The sequence below is a fragment of the Melanerpes formicivorus genome, unplaced genomic scaffold (genome assembly GCF_026170545.1).
Source record: "Melanerpes formicivorus ecotype bairdi unplaced genomic scaffold, bMelFor1.0.p_v2 SCAF_93, whole genome shotgun sequence".
In the NCBI taxonomy this organism is placed as follows: domain Eukaryota; kingdom Metazoa; phylum Chordata; class Aves; order Piciformes; family Picidae; genus Melanerpes; species Melanerpes formicivorus.
In genome coordinates this window covers 229,336-245,646 of record NW_027142445.1, presented here as the reverse complement: position 1 = coordinate 245,646, position 16,311 = coordinate 229,336, and the positions used below count along the sequence as shown (strand labels likewise).

Genomic DNA, 16,311 nt, shown 5'->3' with positions numbered 1-16,311 from the left:
CAGCTGGAAGCTGCCTGCCAGCCTACCTGGGCATAGATCTCCAGGTGCAGTTCCCCCATGCCTGAAACGATCGTCTCCTTGCTCTCCTCATCAAAGTGCAGCCTGAAGGTAGGATCCTCCCTGCTGAAGCGGCTCAGGCCCTTGGAGAACTTGTCAAAGTCGTTCTGGAAGGCAAGGAGCAGCCTCAGGGGGCTGCAGCCCCAGCCTCAGCCTCCCCTCCCACCCAGCAGCAGCCCCAGCCCCAGCCTCCCCTCCCACCCAGCAGTCATACATCTAAAAGGCCTCCAATGTTCCTCTCTCCCCTCCTGAGGCTCTCTTTTGAGGCCCAGGCAGTCATGTTGAGGCCCAGGCAGTCATGTGGAGCTGTGTTTCTCTCCCCCAGGTATTTCAAGCCCCAGTTCAGCCAGGTGGAGGCCCTCAGCTCTGGGTGCAAGTGCTCCTCCCCAGCAGCTGTGTGCTGCTCCACACCGCTTCAGGCAGAGCACTGCAAACCTGCTCCCTGCAGCCCCTGGTCCCACAGGGAGCTGTGAAGCCCCAGGGAAAGGAGCAGAGGAGAAGCAGCTCAGGGAGGAGGAAGCTGATTCCCAGGTTCCTACCTTGTTGGAAGGCTTCATGGCCACTGAGACAACAGGGTCAGGGATGTGGATGGATTCCTGCAACAGCCATCAGGGAAGAGGAGCAGAGAGTCAAGCTCCACTCTGCCTGCTGAGCTCACCTCTCCACAAGCACTGAGCTTGGTGGAGCTGTCCTCTGGACCCCCAAGGTTGGACTCATGGAGTCCAAGCCTTACCCCTGCACTGCCAGCTCACCACTGACTCCTTGGCACCACATCCCCACAGCTTTATGACCCCTCCAGGGATGGGGACTCCACCACCTGCCCTGGGCAGCCTGGGCCAGGCCTGGACAACCCTGCTGTGAAAGAAACTGTTCCTCATCTCCAACCCAAATCTCCCCTTGAGGACATCTCCTCTCATCCTGGGAGCAGAGCCCAGCCCCAACCTGGCTGCAGCCTCCTCTCAGGGAGCTGCAGAGAGCAATGAGGTCTCCCTCAGCCTCCTCTCCTCCAGGCTGAACACCCCCAGCTCCCTCAGCTGCTCCTCCCCAGCCCTGTTCCCCAGACCCTTCCCCACTTTTCCTGCCCTTCTCTGGCCCTGCTCCAGCTCCTCAATGTTCCTCTGGGAGTGAGGAACCCAATCCTGAACCCAGGGCTCAAGCTGTGTCCTCCCCAGCGCCCAGCACAGAGGACAACCCCCAGCAGCTTTGTTGCCCTTCTGTGGGCCTGCTCCAGGACCTTCTGGATGCTGCTGGACACAGGGACCAGAGAGGGTCCCCACAGCTGGAGTGCAGCTCCTCCAAGCCCTGTGGAGGTGGTTGTCAGAGGGGCAGCACTGACCAAGGGGAGCTGCAGCAAGGAGCACCCAAGGAGTGCTCAGCAGTGATCCAGGTGGCAGTGGCTGGAGGGAGGAGGGGCAGGGGACTCACCATGGAGATGTCTGTGCTTGTTTTGTCAGTGAAGGTGTCCCCACTGGCACAGTCAATCCCAAAGAGGGCACAGATGTCTCCTGCATAAACTTCATTGACATCCTGCAGAAATAAAAGGTCACTCAACACCAGCAGTGCCCTGAGAGCCCCCAGCTGCTTCTCAGAGGGGCCCCAAGGCCTGTGCCCAGCAGCTTGGAGGCTGAGCTCCTCTGACAATCCCAGCTGGGCTGAAGGCTCTTTAGAGCTCCTCTCACTTCACTCAGAGCACACCAAGGAGGACTCAGCTTGGATGTGAAGGCAGCAACAAGAGCTCTGCTCCAGGCTGCCCCAGCCAGAGAGCTCAGGAATCCTGAAGAGGGGAGGCTGGGATCTGAGAAGCCACTTGGAGTGGAGAATTCCATGGGAGAGGAATTCTTTGTTTTGCCAAACCCTTCTCCCCTCCCCCAGGGCTGCAAGCTGGGGATAAGTCCTCAGCTGTCCTGCTTCAGCTATCAGCTCAAAGCCTTCTCTTAATGCTTCTTGGGCAAAGGTTGTTCCACTTCAGCAGGGACCCCTGGATCCTGCATGGTGGGGCTGGGGCTCAGCCAGAGCAACCCTCCTGCTCCAGCAGGGCACCCACAGCAGCCTGCCCAGCAGCACAAGGGCCAGGGTGGGTTGGAAGCTCTCCAGAGAAGGACACTCCACAGCTGTGTCTCTGGAACTGGGGAGCCCAGAACTGGCCCCAGGACTGCAGCTGTGGCCTCACCAGGGCAGAGCAGAGAGGCAGGAGAACCTCCCTTGCCCTGCTGGCCACACTCTTCTCCATGCAGCCCAGGCCACCTTTGGCCTCCTTGTCCCCAGGGGCACACTGCTGGCTCATGGTGACTTTGCTGTCCCCCAGCACTCCCAGCTCCTTCTCCATGGAGCTGCTCTCCAGCAGGTTCCCCCTCCCTGTGCTGCTGCAGGAGGTTGTTCCTCCCCAGGGGCAGGAGCCTGCCCTTGCCCTGGCTGCACCTCCTGAGCTTCCTCTCCCCCAGCTCTCAGCCTGGCCAGGGCAGGCTGCAGGCAGCACAGCCTGGTGGAGGGGGGGGGCTCCTGCAGCTCTGTGACTTGCTGGGGCCCTGGGCAGCTCTGATGCCCTTGGAAGGTCCCTTCCAAGCCAATGCAATCTGTGAACCTGTGAGGGTCCACTCTGAAGGGGACTGAAGTCCACCTGAGGGAGGCTGGCCCCGGGAGGGAGCCCTGGGGACCACCACGGGCTAAGGGGCTGCAGAGGGAGCTGCAGCAGGAGCCAGAGACAGGAGAACTCAGCACAGGGTCTGACAGAGCCGCTGCAGGTGAGCAGGGGAGGCTGCTGAGAGAGAGAGCCCAGCAGGGAGAGGCTGCTGAGAGAGAGAGAGCCCAGCAGGGAGGGGGTGCTTGTGTGCTGCCCCAGGAGAGAGCCCCGGGCAGGGCAGGGCAGAGCGGGTGGCACTCACCTCCATGGTGTCGGCGTGCATGCGGAGCAGGCGCTGGACGCGCAGCCGCTTGCCGGTCCGGGTGTTGTAGATGTGCTCAGACTTCCTCAGCAGCCCCTGGTACACCCTCAGGTAGGTCAGCTGCCCGAAGCGCCCCGCCTGCACCACGGCCTCCAGTCAGAGAGCAGCCCCTGCCAGCCCCAGGGGCACACAGCCACACAGCTGCCAGGCACCTCAAGGCTCAGCCAGTCCCAACCCCCCTGCCATGGGCAGGGACACCTCACACCACAGCAGGTTGCTCACAGCCACATCCAGCCTGGCTGCAAACACCTCCAGGCAGGAGGCTTCCACCACCTCCCTGGGCAGCCTGTGCCAGGCTCTCACCACCCTCATGGCCAACAACTTCTTCCTCACAGCCAATCTCAATCTCCCCACTTCTAGTTCTGCTCCATCCCCCCCAGTCCTATCCCTCCCTGACACCCTCAGAAGTCCCTCCCCAGCTTTCTTGGAGCCCTCTGCAGATCCTGGAAGGCCACAATGAGGTCTCCTGGGAGCCTTCTCCCCTCCAGCCTGCACAACCCCAACTCCCTCAGTCTGTCCTCACAGCAGAGCAGCTCCAGCCCTCTGCTCCTCCTCGTGGCCCTGCTCTGGACACCTTCCAGCACCTCCAGATCCTTCCTGGCACAGAGGCTCCAGCACTGGCCCCAGAGCTCCAGCTGTGGTCTCAGCAGAGTGGAGCAGAGGGGCAGAATCCCCTCCCTGGCCCTGCTGGCCACACTTCTCTTGCTGCAGCCCAGGCTCTGCTTGGCTCTCTGGGCTGCAAGTGCTCACTGCTGGCTCCTGCTGAGCTTCTCTTCCCCCAGCACCCCCAGGTCCTTCTCTCCAGAGCTGCTCTCCAGCCAGTCCCTGCCCAGCCTATAGCAGTGCCTGGGATTGCCCTGAGCCAGCTGCAGGACCTTGCCCTTGGTCTTGTTGAACCTCATGAGGTTGTCATGGGCTCAGCTCTGCAGCCTGTCCAGGGCCTGCATGCAGCACCAGCTCCTGCAGGGCCTGCATGCAGCACCAGCTCCTGCAGGCAGTGTCCTGCCTCTGCTGGGTTTGCTGCAGGAGGGGCCAGGGGCAGCTCTTACCTCCAGCTTGAAAGCCAGGCCTATGAAGGGCTGGGAGCCATCTCGAGCAGGGTTCAGCAGGAACTTGCTGCCACCCTGAGAATCCCTTAGAACAAGAGAGGTGCAGAGGGAGTTTTAAGTTGTGAAGCAAAAGATGAGCCCAACCTCAGACCACCCCTCAGGCCTCCAGTGCCACAGGTTAGTAGCAGAGTGAAAGCTGCTGACAGATGTGGCTCCCACACACTCAGGAACCATCTCGGAAACTGCAGCAGGTGCTCAGAGGAGGCTCAGGCTGTCAGACCCTCACATCCCACAGTCCCAGCAGGGAGGGGGTTGGAAGGGATCTCTGGAGCTCCCCCAGCCCAAGCCCCTGCTCCAGCAGGGCACCCACAGCAGCTTGCCCAGCAGCACAGTGCCCAGAGGGGGTTGGAAGCTCTCCACACCAGGAGACTCCACAACCTCCCTGGGCAGCCTGCTCCAGGCCTCCAGCACCCTCACACCAAACAACTTTCTCCTCCTGCTCTCATGGAACCTCCTGGCTGCCACTTTGTGCCCCTTGGCCTGGAACTAGCTCCAGCCCCCTGCCATGGGCAGGGACACCTCCCTCCAGGACAGGCTGCTCAGGGCCTCAGCCAGCCTCCAGGCAGGAGGCAGCCACAGCCTCCCTGGGCAGCCTGTGCCAGGCTCTCCCCACCCTCACTGCCAACAATTTCTTCCTCCTCTCCAGTCTCAGTCTCTCCTCTCGCAGCTCAAAGCCATTGTTCCTCATCCTGGCACTCCCAGCCCTTGTACAGAGTCCCTCCCCAGCTCTCCTGGAGCCCTTCAGCTCCTGGAAGCTGCTCTGAGGTCTCCCTGGAGCCTTCTCCTCTGCAGGCTGAGCAGCCCCAGCTCTCCCAGCCTCATGTGAGGCTGAACACAACCAAGCACCGAGCAGCGCTGCTGTGGCCTCTCAGCAGCCTCCTGCTCCATATTTTGCCTGCTTTGGGCAGCATCTCCCAAGCCCTCCATGCCCCCCTGCACAGACTCACCCCTGGTTCAGGATAGCAAAGTTCTCCACCTCTGAGGGGTTGGGGAGGTACTCCAGGACAGCATCCAGCAGGGGCTGCACTCCTTTGTTCTTCAAAGCACTCCCCACCAGGACTGGGGTGAAGGACTTCTTCAGCGTTGCTCTTCTGATGGCAAGCTGCAAAAGAGCAGGCTCTCAACTCTCCTCCTGCAGCAGCTGCAGCAGCCTGAGGGGGTTGCAGCCATGCAGCAGTCCAGGCCCTTCCTCTGGCCATCTCTACTCCTGGGCTGGCTGCTTGGGGCTCTGGTTTAGGGTGAGCTTTGCAGAGCAGGGCTCCGGGCTGGACTCGGCGATCCTGAGGCTCTGTGCCAAGCTGAATGCTGTCTGTGCTCCTGTGCCTGAAGTCACTGCTGCACCTGCACCAGAGCCTCCTGATGCAGATTCTCCATTCTCCTCACCACCAGAGCTCTCTGGGGCCGAGTTAGAGCTAAGCTTCCTGCTCGCTGCTCCTCACCCCTGTGTGGAACCTCCCGGCTGCCCCTTCCCTGCCCGCTGGGCACCGCAGGCAGGAGGCTGCCCCAGCCCCTCGCCCCCCACCCTGCCGCCACCACGCTGCACGGGGAGAGGAACCACCACCAAGTCACCTTCAGCTCAGCAGCTGTGGGAATCTTCTCCTCCAGGAACAGTTCCCCAAGCTGCTCATCGGCATTGGCCACGCACTCGATCAGCTCCCGGCGCCGCGCCGCCGCCTCCGCCCGCAGCTCCGCCGGGATCGCCTCCGAGCGCACGCTCTGCCTGCACACACACACACCATGGGCACCCCACATCCAGCAGCTGCACCCCAAACCAACAGCTGCACCCCATACCCAACAGCTGCACCCCACATCCAGCAGCCCCCGGCGCCGCACCGCCGCCTCCGCCCGCAGCTCCGCCGGGATCGCCTCCGAGCGCATGCTCTGCCTGCACACACACACACCATGGGCACCCCACATCCAGCAGCTGCACCCCAAACCCAACAGCTGCACCCCACACCCAACAGCTGAACCCCAAACCCAACAGCTGCACCCCACATCCAGCAGCCCCCGGCGCCGCGCCGCCGCCTGCGCCCTCAGCTCCGCCGGGATCGCCTCCGAGTGCACGCTCTGCCTGCACACACACCCCCGCCATGGGCACCCCACATCCAGCAGCTGCACCCCAAACTCAACAGCTGCACCCCACACCCAACAGCTGCACCCCAAACCAACAGCTGCAACCCACACCCAACAGCTGCACCCCAAACCAACAGCTGCACCCCACACCCAACAGCTGCACCCCACATCCAGCAGCCCCCAGTGCCGCGCCGCCACCTGCGCCCGCAGCTCCGCCGGGATCGCCTCCAAGCGCACGCTCTGCCTGCACACACACCCCCCCCCATGGGCACCCCAAAACAACAGCTGCACCCCAAACCAAGAGCTGCACCCCACACCCCACAGCTGCACCCCACATCCAGCAGCTGCACCCCACACCCAACAGCTCCCGGCACCGTGCCGCCGCCTGCGCCCGCAGCTCCGCCGGGATCGCCTCCGAGCGCACGCTCTGCCTGCACACACACACCCCCCATGGGCACCCCACACCCAGCAGCTGCACCCCAAACCCAACAGCTGCACCCCAAACCAACAGCTGCACCCCACACCCAGCAGCTGCACCCCAAACCCAACAGCTGCACCCCAAACTCAACAGCTGCACCCCAAACTCAACAGCTGCACCCCACACCCAACAGCTGCACCCCACACCCAACAGCTCCCGGGTCCGTGCCGCCGCCTGCGCCCACAGCTCCACTGGGATCGCCTCCGAGCGCACGCTCTGCCTGCATACCCCCCTCTGCCCCCCATGAGCACCCCACATCCAGCAGCTGCACCCCAAACCCAACAGCTGCACCCCACACCCAACAGCTGCACCCCACACCCAACAGCTCCCAGCGCTGCGCCACCACCTGCGCCCGCAGCTCTGCCGGGATCGCCTCCGAGCTCACGCTCTGCCTGCACACACACACCCCCCATGGGCACCCCAAACCAACAGCTGCACCCCACACCCCACAGCTGCACCCCACATCCAGCAGCTGCACCCCACACCCAACAGCTCCCGGCACCGTGCCGCCGCCTGCGCCCGCAGCTCTTCTGGGATCGCCTCCGAGCGCACGCTCTGCCTGCACACACACACACCCCCCCCCATGGGCACCCCACACCCAGCAGCTGCACCCCAAACCAACAGCTGCACCCCAAACCAACAGCTGCACCCCACACCCAACAGCTGCACCCCAAACTCAACAGCTGCACCCCACATCCAACAGCTGCACCCCACACCCAGCAGCTGCACCCCACATCCAGCAGCTGCACCCCAAACCAACAGCTGCACCCCAAACCAACAGCTGCACCCCACACCCAACAGCTGCACCCCAAACCAACAGCTGCACCCCAAACCAACAGCTGCACCCCACACCCAACAGCTGCACCCCAGACCCAACAGCTCCACCCCACATCCAGCAGCTGCACCCCACATCCAGCAGCTCCTGGCACCCGCGCCGCCACCTGTGCCCGCAGCTCTTCTGGGATCGCCTCCGAGCGCACGCTCTGCCTGCACACACACACACCCCCCCCATGGGCACCCCACATCCAGCAGCTGCACCCCAAACCCAACAGCTGCACCCCACACCCAACAGCTGCACCCCACACCCAACAGCTGCACCCCAAATCAACAGCTACACCCCAAACCCAACAGCTGCACCCCACATCCACCAGCTCCCGGCGCCGCGCCGCCGCCTGTACCCTCAGCTCTGCCGGGATCGCCTCCAAGCGCACGCTCTGCCTGCACACACACACCCCCCATGGGCACCCCACATCCAGCAGCTGCACCCCACACCCAACAGCTGCACCCCACATCCAGCAGCTGCACCCCAAACCAACAGCTGCACCCCACATCCAGCAGCTGCACCCCACATCCAGCAGCTGCACCCCAAACCCAACAGCTGCACCCCATATCCACCAGCTGTACAAACACACACCCACAGGCACTCCAGCAGCACCCTAGCAGCACCTCCAACCCACCAGCTGCACACACACCCCCAGCAGCACCCCAGGGCACCCCCACATCCACCAGATGCAGATCCAGAGGAGGTCTCCAAGATAGTCAGAGGCTGAAGCACCTCTGCCATGGGGCCAGGCTGGGAGAGTTGGGGCTGATCAGCCTGGAGAAGGCTCCAGGCAGACCTCAGAGCAGCTTCCAGCACCTGAAGGGTGCCAGGAGAGCTGAGGAGGGACTCTGGACAAGGGCTGGGAGTGCCAGGATGAGGAACAATGGCTTTGAGCTGGGAGAACGGAGGCTGAGAGTGGAGAGGAGGAAGAAGAAATTCTTTCCAGTAAGGGTGGGGAGAGCCTGGCACAGGCTGCCCAGGGAGGCTGTGGCTGCCTCCTGCCTGGAGGTGTTCAGGACCAGGCTGGATGAGGCCCTGAACAGCCTGTGCTGGTGGGAGGTGTCCCTGCCCGTGGCAGGGGGTTGGAGGAGATGACCCTGTGCAGAGCTTCCTGCTAATATCCAACCTAGCTCTGCCCTGCTGCCCTTCCAACCCATTGCCCAAGGTCCCCAACTCACCCCAGAGCCCCATCAAAGTAGAGAGCTCTCTCTTCAATCAGGTCTATAATGCCTGTGAAGTTGCCCTCCAGCCCAATGGGGATCTGAACAAAAGCTGCATTGTGCTTCAGCTTCGACCTGAAAGAGTGAGAGAAGAACAAACCACCACCACAGATCCCCTGCAAAGGGACTGCTCCCCATGTGCCCACAGCCCACCCTGCCCAACCCCACACTCCCTGCTTCTTTGGACAGGGCCAACCCCCCCCAGTGCTGATGGCAACCACTGCTGCTGTGAACCTGAGGGGCTGCCAGCAGAGCAACCTCCAGCACAAACTGCTTTAGAGTCACAGAGCTGCCAGGGCAGGAAGGGACCTCAAGGCTCAGCCAGTCCCAACCCCTGCCATGGGCAGGGACACCTCACACCACAGCAGGTTGCTCACAGCCACATCCAGCCTGGCTGCAAACACCTCCAGGCAGGAGGCTTCCACCACCTCCCTGGGCAGCCTGTGCCAGGCTCTCACCACCCTCATGGGCAACAACTTCTTCCTCACAGCCAATCTCAATCTCCCCACTTCTAGTTCTGCTCCATCCCCCCCAGTCCTATCCCTCCCTGACACCCTCAGAAGTCCCTCCCCAGCTTTCTTGGAGCCCCCTGCAGATCCTGGAAGGCCACAATGAGGTCTCCTGGGAGCCTTCTCCTCTCCAGCCTGCACAACCCCAACTCCCTCAGTCTGTGCTCACAGCAGAGCAGCTCCAGCCCTCTGCTCCTCCTCAGAGCTCTTCTCTGGGCACCTTCCAGCCCCTCCAGATCCTTCCTGGCACAGAGGCTCCAGAACTGGACCCAGAGCTCCAGCTGTGGTCTCAGCAGAGTGGAGCAGAGGGGCAGAATCCCCTCCCTGGCCCTGCTGGCCACACTTCTCTTGCTGCAGCCCAGGCTCTGCTTGGCTCTCTGGGCTGCAAGTGCTCACTGCTGGCTCAGGTTGAGCTTCAGATCCATCACCTGCCTGGGGGAGCTGCTTCTTCCTCAATGACTATTACCACCTGGGTCCCACAGAGGAGGCAGGCAGCAGCACCTGTGGGGTGTGAGCCATGCCAGCCCTGTGCCAGCTCCCTGCTAGGACCTGCCAAAGTCTAGGGGGGCGGGAAACAAGAGCTCATTTTCCATCAACCAAAGCAATGTCCAAGCTCAGCTCCTCAGCACTGCAGGCCTGGGCTGACAGCACCTCTTGGCTTCCTTGAGGGTCTGGGGGTCAGGTGAAGATTTAACCTCCAGTGAAGTGCTGGCCTCCTGGCCCATGGCAGGGGGTTTGGAACTAGCTGATCCTTGTGGTCCCTCCCAACCCTGACTGATACTATAAAACTGCAAGCACAGGACCCTCCCCCCAGGAGAAGCCTTCTCAGAGTCTCTCACATGTGCACTCTGGAGTGCACCCTCAGCAAGTTTGCTGATGACACCAAGCTGTGTGGTGCAGCAGACAGCTGGAGGGAAGGGATCCATCCAGAGGGACCTGGACAGGCTGGAGAGGTGGGCACAAGCCAACCTCAGGAGGTTCAACAAGACCAAGGGCAGGGTCCTGCAGCTGGGTCAAGGCAATCCCAGGCACAAATCCAGGCTGGGCAGGGACTGGCTGGAAAGCAGCCCTGAGGAGAGAGACTTGGGGGTGCTGGGGGAGGAGAAGCTCACCAGGAGCTCTCAGTGTGCACTTGCAGCCCACAAAGCCAATCAGATCCTGGGCTGCATCAGGAGAAGTGTGGCCAGCAGGTCGAGGGAGGTGATCCTCCCCCTCTGCTCAGCTCTGCTGAGACCCCACCTGCAGTACTGCCTCCAGTTCTGGAGCCCCTATGACAAGAGGGATGTGGAGGTGCTGGAAGGTGTCCAGAGAAGGGCCAGGAGGATGATCAGAGGGCTGGAGCACCTCTCCTGTGAGGACAGACTGAAGGAGTTGGGGCTGTTCAGTCTGGAGAAGAGAAGGCTCCCAGGTGACCTCATTGTGGCCTTCCAGTATCTGAAGGGGGCTACAGGAAGGCTGGGGAGGGACTGCTCAGGATCTCAGGGAGTGATAGGACTAGGGGGAATGGAATGAAGCTGGAGGTGGGGAGATTCAGGCTGGAGGTGAGGAGGAAGTTCTTCCCCATGAGAGTGGTGAAGCCCTGGAATGGGTTGTCCAGGGAGGTGGTTGGGGCCCTGTCCCTGGAGGTGTTTAAGCCCAGGCTGGATGAGGCTCTGGCCAGGCTGATCTAGTGTGGGGTGTCCCTGCCCATGGCAGGGGGGTTGGAACTAGCTGATCCTTGTGGTCCCTCCCAACCCTGACTGACACTGTGATACATTCAGCCGCTTTGGGAAGAGCTGAGATCTGCATCCCCAGGGTGCTAAGTACCTCAGCTGCTGCAGGGCCCTCTCTGGGCTGGAGCCCTGCCTGTCCAGCTTGTTGATGAAGGTGAGGAAGGGCACCCTGTAACGTGCCATCTGCCTGTTGACAGTGATGGTCTGGCACTGCACCCCTCCCACGGCACACAGCACCAGCACGGCTCCGTCCAGCACCCGCAGGGACCGCTCCACTTCGATGGTGAAGTCCACGTGGCCTGGGGAACAACACAGCCCCCTGGCACCCCAGCCCTGCTGGCCAGCAGGGACTGTGCTGACAGCTAGCTGCAGGGGGGAGCAGAGCCAGCACAGCAGCCTCCAGCTCTACAGCCAACAGCCAGGAGAGGACGCTGAGGGGCTGGAGGGTGTCTAGGGAAGGGCAACGAAGGGGCTGGAGAAGAGGGCTGGGGAGGAGCAGCTGAGGGAGCTGGGGGTGTTCAGCCTGGAGGAGAGGAGGCTGAGGGAGACCTCATTGCTCTCTGCAGCTCCCTGAGAGGAGGCTGAGGGAGACCTCATTGCTCTCTGCAGCTCCCTGAGAGGAGGCTGGAGCCAGGTGGGGGTTGGGCTCTTCCCCCAGGTAACAAGAGACAGCGCAAGAGGAAAATGCCTCCAGTTCCCAGGGGAGGTTTAGGTTAGACAGGAGGAACAATTTCCTCCCCAAGGTCTGGACCAGGCTGCTGAGGGCAGTGGTTGGATCATCCTCCCTGAAGGGGTCTGCAGGCTGTGGAGATGTGGTGCTGAGGCCATGGGTCAGTGGTGAGCTGGCAGTGCCTGGACACAACCCGCTCCAAGCTCTTTGCCAGCCCCAGGCACTCTGTGAGCTCTTCCTTGAGTGACCACCAAAGAGAGAAGTCAGGATGGCCCAGGGACCCCCCTCCCAGCTTCAGAGCTGCCCTCACCTGGGGTGTCTATGATGTTGATGTTGGTGCCCTTCCACATGGTGTATGTGGCAGCAGACTGGATGGTGATCCCCCGCTGGCGCTCCAGCTCCATCGAGTCCATCACAGCCCCGACTCCATCCTTGCCTTTCACCTTGGCACACAAACCACACCAGGAGGGACTTCAGCAAGGCCTTGGCAGCTGCAGGGCTGACACTTTATGAGCTCAGCATCACCTTCATGCAGAGAAGAGTGGCCCAGCCTGCCCAGGGCAGCCCCCATCCCTGGAGGGGCTTCCAAGCTGTGTGGATGTGGTGCTGATGGCCACGGCTCAGTGCTGAGTGCTGGGGCAAGGCTTGGACTGGGTGACCTTGAAGGTCTCTTCCAACCCAAATGGTTCCATGATTCTAGAGGGTGATTCATCAGCTTCCCCTGCAAACTTGACTGTCATGTGCCCTCCTGAGGGCCATTCCAGGGATCTGCAGGAAATGCTCCTTGAGGGTGGCTTCCACAGGGGAACATCCCTGGAGCCCTGAGCTCCCTGTTTCATACAGCCACAGAATGGCTTTGAGCTGGAGCATGCCCTCAAGACCACCCAGCTCCAACCCCATCCCTCACCAGCCCAGGCTGCTCAGGGCCTCATCCAGCCTGGCCTAAAACACTTCCTGGGACAAAGTGTCCACAGCTTCTCTGCACAACCCATCCCAGTGTCTCAGCACCCTCATAGCAGAGGGCTTCTCCCTACTATCTAACCTAAATCTCCCCTGCCCTACCTGCAGACCACTGCCCCCTGCCCTGTCAGCACAGGCCCTGACAAACAGCTCCTCTCCAGCTCTCCTGCAGCCCCTTCCTTCAGCCCCCTGGGAGGCCGCTCTAAGGCTTCCCCAGAAGCTTCTCTTCTCTGAACAGCCCCAAGCCTCAGCTTGTCCTCACAGGAGAGGTGTTCCAGCCCTTGGATCATCCTTGTGCTGCTCTGGATCTTCTTCACCACATCCATGTTCTTGGACCTTGTCAGTGGTGTCCTGTGACAGGATGAGGGGCACTGGACACGAGCTGGAACCCAGGAAGTTCCACCTCAGCATGAGGAAAAAACTCTTTGGTGTGAGGCTGCTGGAGGGCTGGAGCAGGCTGCCCACAGAGGCTGTGGAGTCTCCTGCTCTGGAGCCTTTCAAGCCCTATCTGGTTGCATTCCTGTTCCAGAAGCTGTAAGCTTGGACTGGATGCTCTCCAGAGATCCCTTCCAGTCCCTGCCCTGCTGTGACAAGCAGAGTCCCTCAGGGATCAGTCCTGGGACCTGTCTTGTTCAACATCTTTGTCAGTGACATGGACAGTGGCATTGAGTGCACCCTCAGCAAGTTTGCTGATGACACCAAGCTGTGTGGTGCAGCAGACAGCTGGAGGGAAGGAATCCATCCAGAGGGACCTGGACAGGCTGGAGAGGTGGGCACAAGCCAACCTCAGGAGGTTCAACAAGAGCAAGGGCAGGGTCCTGCAGCTGGGTGGAGGCAATCCCAGGCACAAATCCAGGCTGGGCAGGGACTGGCTGGAAAGCAGCCCTGAGGAGAGAGACTTGGGGGTGCTGGGGGAGGAGAAGCTCACCAGGAGCTCTCAGTGTGCACTTGCAGCCCACAAAGCCAATCAGATCCTGGGCTGCATCAGGAGAAGTGTGGCCAGCAGGGTAAGGGAGGTGATTCTCCCCCTCTGCTCAGCTCTGGGGAGACCCCACCTGGAGTACTGCCTCCAGTTCTGGAGCCCCTGTTACAAGAGGGATGTGGGGGTGCTGGAAGGTGTCCAGAGCAGGGCCAGGAGGATGAGCAGAGGGCTGGAGCACCTCTCCTGTGAGGACAGACTGAAGGAGTTGGGGCTGTTCAGTCTGGAGAAGAGAAGGCTCCCAGGTGACCTCATTGTGGCCTTCCAGTATCTGAAGGGGGCTCCAGGAAGGCTGGGGAGGGACTGCTCAGGATCTCAGGTAGTGATAGGACTAGGGGGAATGGAATGAAGCTGGAGGTGGGGAGATTCAGGCTGGAGGTGAGGAGGAAGTTCTTCCCCATGAGAGTGGTGAAGCCCTGGAATGGGTTGTCCAGGGAGGTGGTTGGGGCCCTGTCCCTGGAGGTGTTTAAGCCCAGGCTGGATGAGGCTCTGGCCAGGCTGATGTAGTGTGGGGTGTCCCTGCCCATGGCAGGGGGTTGGAACCAGCTGATCCTTGTGCTCCCTCCCAACCCTGACTATGACACTGTGATACTGTGATGCTGTGACTCGGGGGCTGTGTGCGGGGCTCTCCAGCCGGGGGCAGAGCTCCACCTCCCAGCGGCTGCCCCGCGCCCTGCCCTGCCCTGCCCGCAGAGCAGCCCTGCTGGGGTCCCCCGGCTGCTGACCTCGTGCATCTGCGCTATCCTGCCGGTGTAGAAGAGGATCCTCTCGGTGAGGGTGGTCTTGCCCGAGTCGATGTGCGCCGAGATGCCGATGTTGCGGATCCGCTGGTTGGGAAGCGGCCCCGAGGAGCAGCGCCGGCAGCAGGGCACCGCGGCCTGGGGAGCAAGGCAACAGCACACCTCAGCAGCTGCCCCTCCGCGCTGGGGCTCAGCAGGCAACGCAACGCGGCAGCCTGCCCGGGGAGCCGCTGGATAGCCCTCCATGGCCAGGCGGCAGGAGGCCTGGAGCAACCCGGGCTGGGGGGAGGTGTCCCTGCCCATGGGACCCACGGCAGGTTCTGACCCCAAGATCAGAGGCTTGGTCACAAGACCACCAAACACAGCTCCCTGTGCCAACAAACACACCCAGGAGAGCTGCGCTGAGGACAGGCTGAGGGAGTTGGGGTTGTGCAGGCTGGAGGGGAGAAGGCTCCCAGGAGACCTACCAGGATCTGCAGGGGGCTCCAAGAAAGCTGGGGAGGGACTTCTGAGGGTGTCAGGGAGGGATAGGACTGGGAGGGATGGAGCACAACTAGAAGTGGGGAGATGGAGATTGGCTGTGAGGAAGAAGTTGTTCCCCATGAGGGTGGTGAGAGCCTGGCACAGGTTGCCCAGGGAGGTGGTGGAAGCCTCCTGCCTGGAGGTGTTTGCAGCCAGGCTGGATGTGGCTGTGAGCAACCTGCTGTGGTGTGAGGTGTCCCTGCCCATGGCAGGGGTTGGGACTGGCTGATCCTTGGGGTCTCTTCCAGCCCTGACAGTTCTGTGACTCCATGGAGCCGCTTTGCTTTGCCCTGGCCCCAGCCGTGCTGCTCAGTTAAAGCACCGTGGCCCTTCCAGAAGCTCCTCAGTGCCTCCTCACAGCTCTGCACCACACTCTCGGAACCCAGGCAACCCCCCTAGGCTATGTCCCGCGTTTCAGTCCCAGCCTTCCGTCCTGTTCATCTGACCGAGTCCCCGCAGGGTTTTCCCGCGGCTGATGCGGTGCTGCCTGCCGGCTCTGTGCCCTCCATGCCACCCTCCCCTGCTCCTCCCTCCCAGCGCCTCGGTAACAGGGGGGAGACCCACCCGGCCCCGGCGGGGCACCGACACCTTGCATGCAGCCCGCGGCGGCCAGCCCTGCCCCGGCTCCCCCCGGCCCCGGCTGCCCCCAGCGCCGCGGTCAGCGTGTCCCGGGGCGGGCTCGGCCCTCTGGCTGCGACCCGAGCCCGCAGCCCCAGGCCACGTCCCCTGGGCCTTCCCGCCCCGTCCCGCCCCACCCTGCCCGTCACGCCGCGGCCGGCACCTGCGGGTGTCTGCGCCGGAGCAGCTGCAGGAGGCTGGGGGCCAGGCCGGCCCGCGGCAGCCGCAGCACCGCCAGCACCCCCAGCATGGCTGCGTCCTGCCCGCGGCGCCCGCAGCGCTTCCGGGGCGCGGCGCATGCGCGGCGCAGGGACGGGGCGGTGCCGGAGCGGGGCAGGGGCGGGGCAGGGGCAGGGGCGGGGCCGGAGCGGGGCAGGGGCGGGGCCACGCCGGGCAGGGGCTCGGGCTGCAGGCGGCGGTGTGCCCTTGCGGTCGGAAACGCCAAGGGTGACCTGAGGGCCATGAGGATGACTGTGGTCGGCAAGTCCAGGGAGGGTTTCCTCCGCCTCCACTTTGCCACATCTGCAGTCCTGGGGCCAGCTCTGGGCTCTCCATTTGCGGGACAGGGAACAGCTGGAGAGCGTCCAGGGAAGGTAGAATAGAATAGAATAGAATAGAATAGAATAGAATAGAATAGAATAGAATAGAATAGAATAGAATAGAATAGAATAGAATAGAATAGAATAGAATAGAATAGAATAGAATAGAATAGAAGAGGTTGGAAGAGACCTTCAAGATCATCGTGTCCAACCCATCAACCAATCCAACCCACCTAAAGAACTAAACCATGGCACTGAGCACCCCATCAAGTCTCCAAGACACTGAAAGACACTGAAGGGACCTGGAGCAGCTCTGTGAGGAGCCAAGGCTGAGAGCCCTGGGGCTGAGAGCCTGCAGAA

The 16,311-nt window shown here is 62.2% G+C and overlaps 1 protein-coding gene across 1 annotated transcript in view; it reads right to left on the bottom strand.

Moving 5' to 3' along the window:
• Positions 1-15,674, bottom strand: part of GFM1 (G elongation factor mitochondrial 1) — a 31,582-nt gene extending 15,908 nt beyond the window's left edge. The window contains exons 1-12 of the mRNA XM_068165838.1: positions 15,576-15,674; positions 14,258-14,410; positions 11,904-12,036; positions 11,018-11,222; positions 8,661-8,777; positions 5,678-5,828; positions 5,056-5,210; positions 4,049-4,133; positions 2,940-3,077; positions 1,483-1,584; positions 597-653; positions 27-164 (exon numbers count right to left, since the gene is read on the bottom strand). Of these exons, the coding sequence (XP_068021939.1) occupies positions 27-164; positions 597-653; positions 1,483-1,584; positions 2,940-3,077; positions 4,049-4,133; positions 5,056-5,210; positions 5,678-5,828; positions 8,661-8,777; positions 11,018-11,222; positions 11,904-12,036; positions 14,258-14,410; positions 15,576-15,662 (1,521 nt within the window). The 5' untranslated portion in view covers positions 15,663-15,674. The remainder of the gene's footprint in view (positions 1-26; positions 165-596; positions 654-1,482; positions 1,585-2,939; positions 3,078-4,048; positions 4,134-5,055; positions 5,211-5,677; positions 5,829-8,660; positions 8,778-11,017; positions 11,223-11,903; positions 12,037-14,257; positions 14,411-15,575) is intronic.
• Between the last annotated feature and the right edge of the window lie 637 nt (positions 15,675-16,311).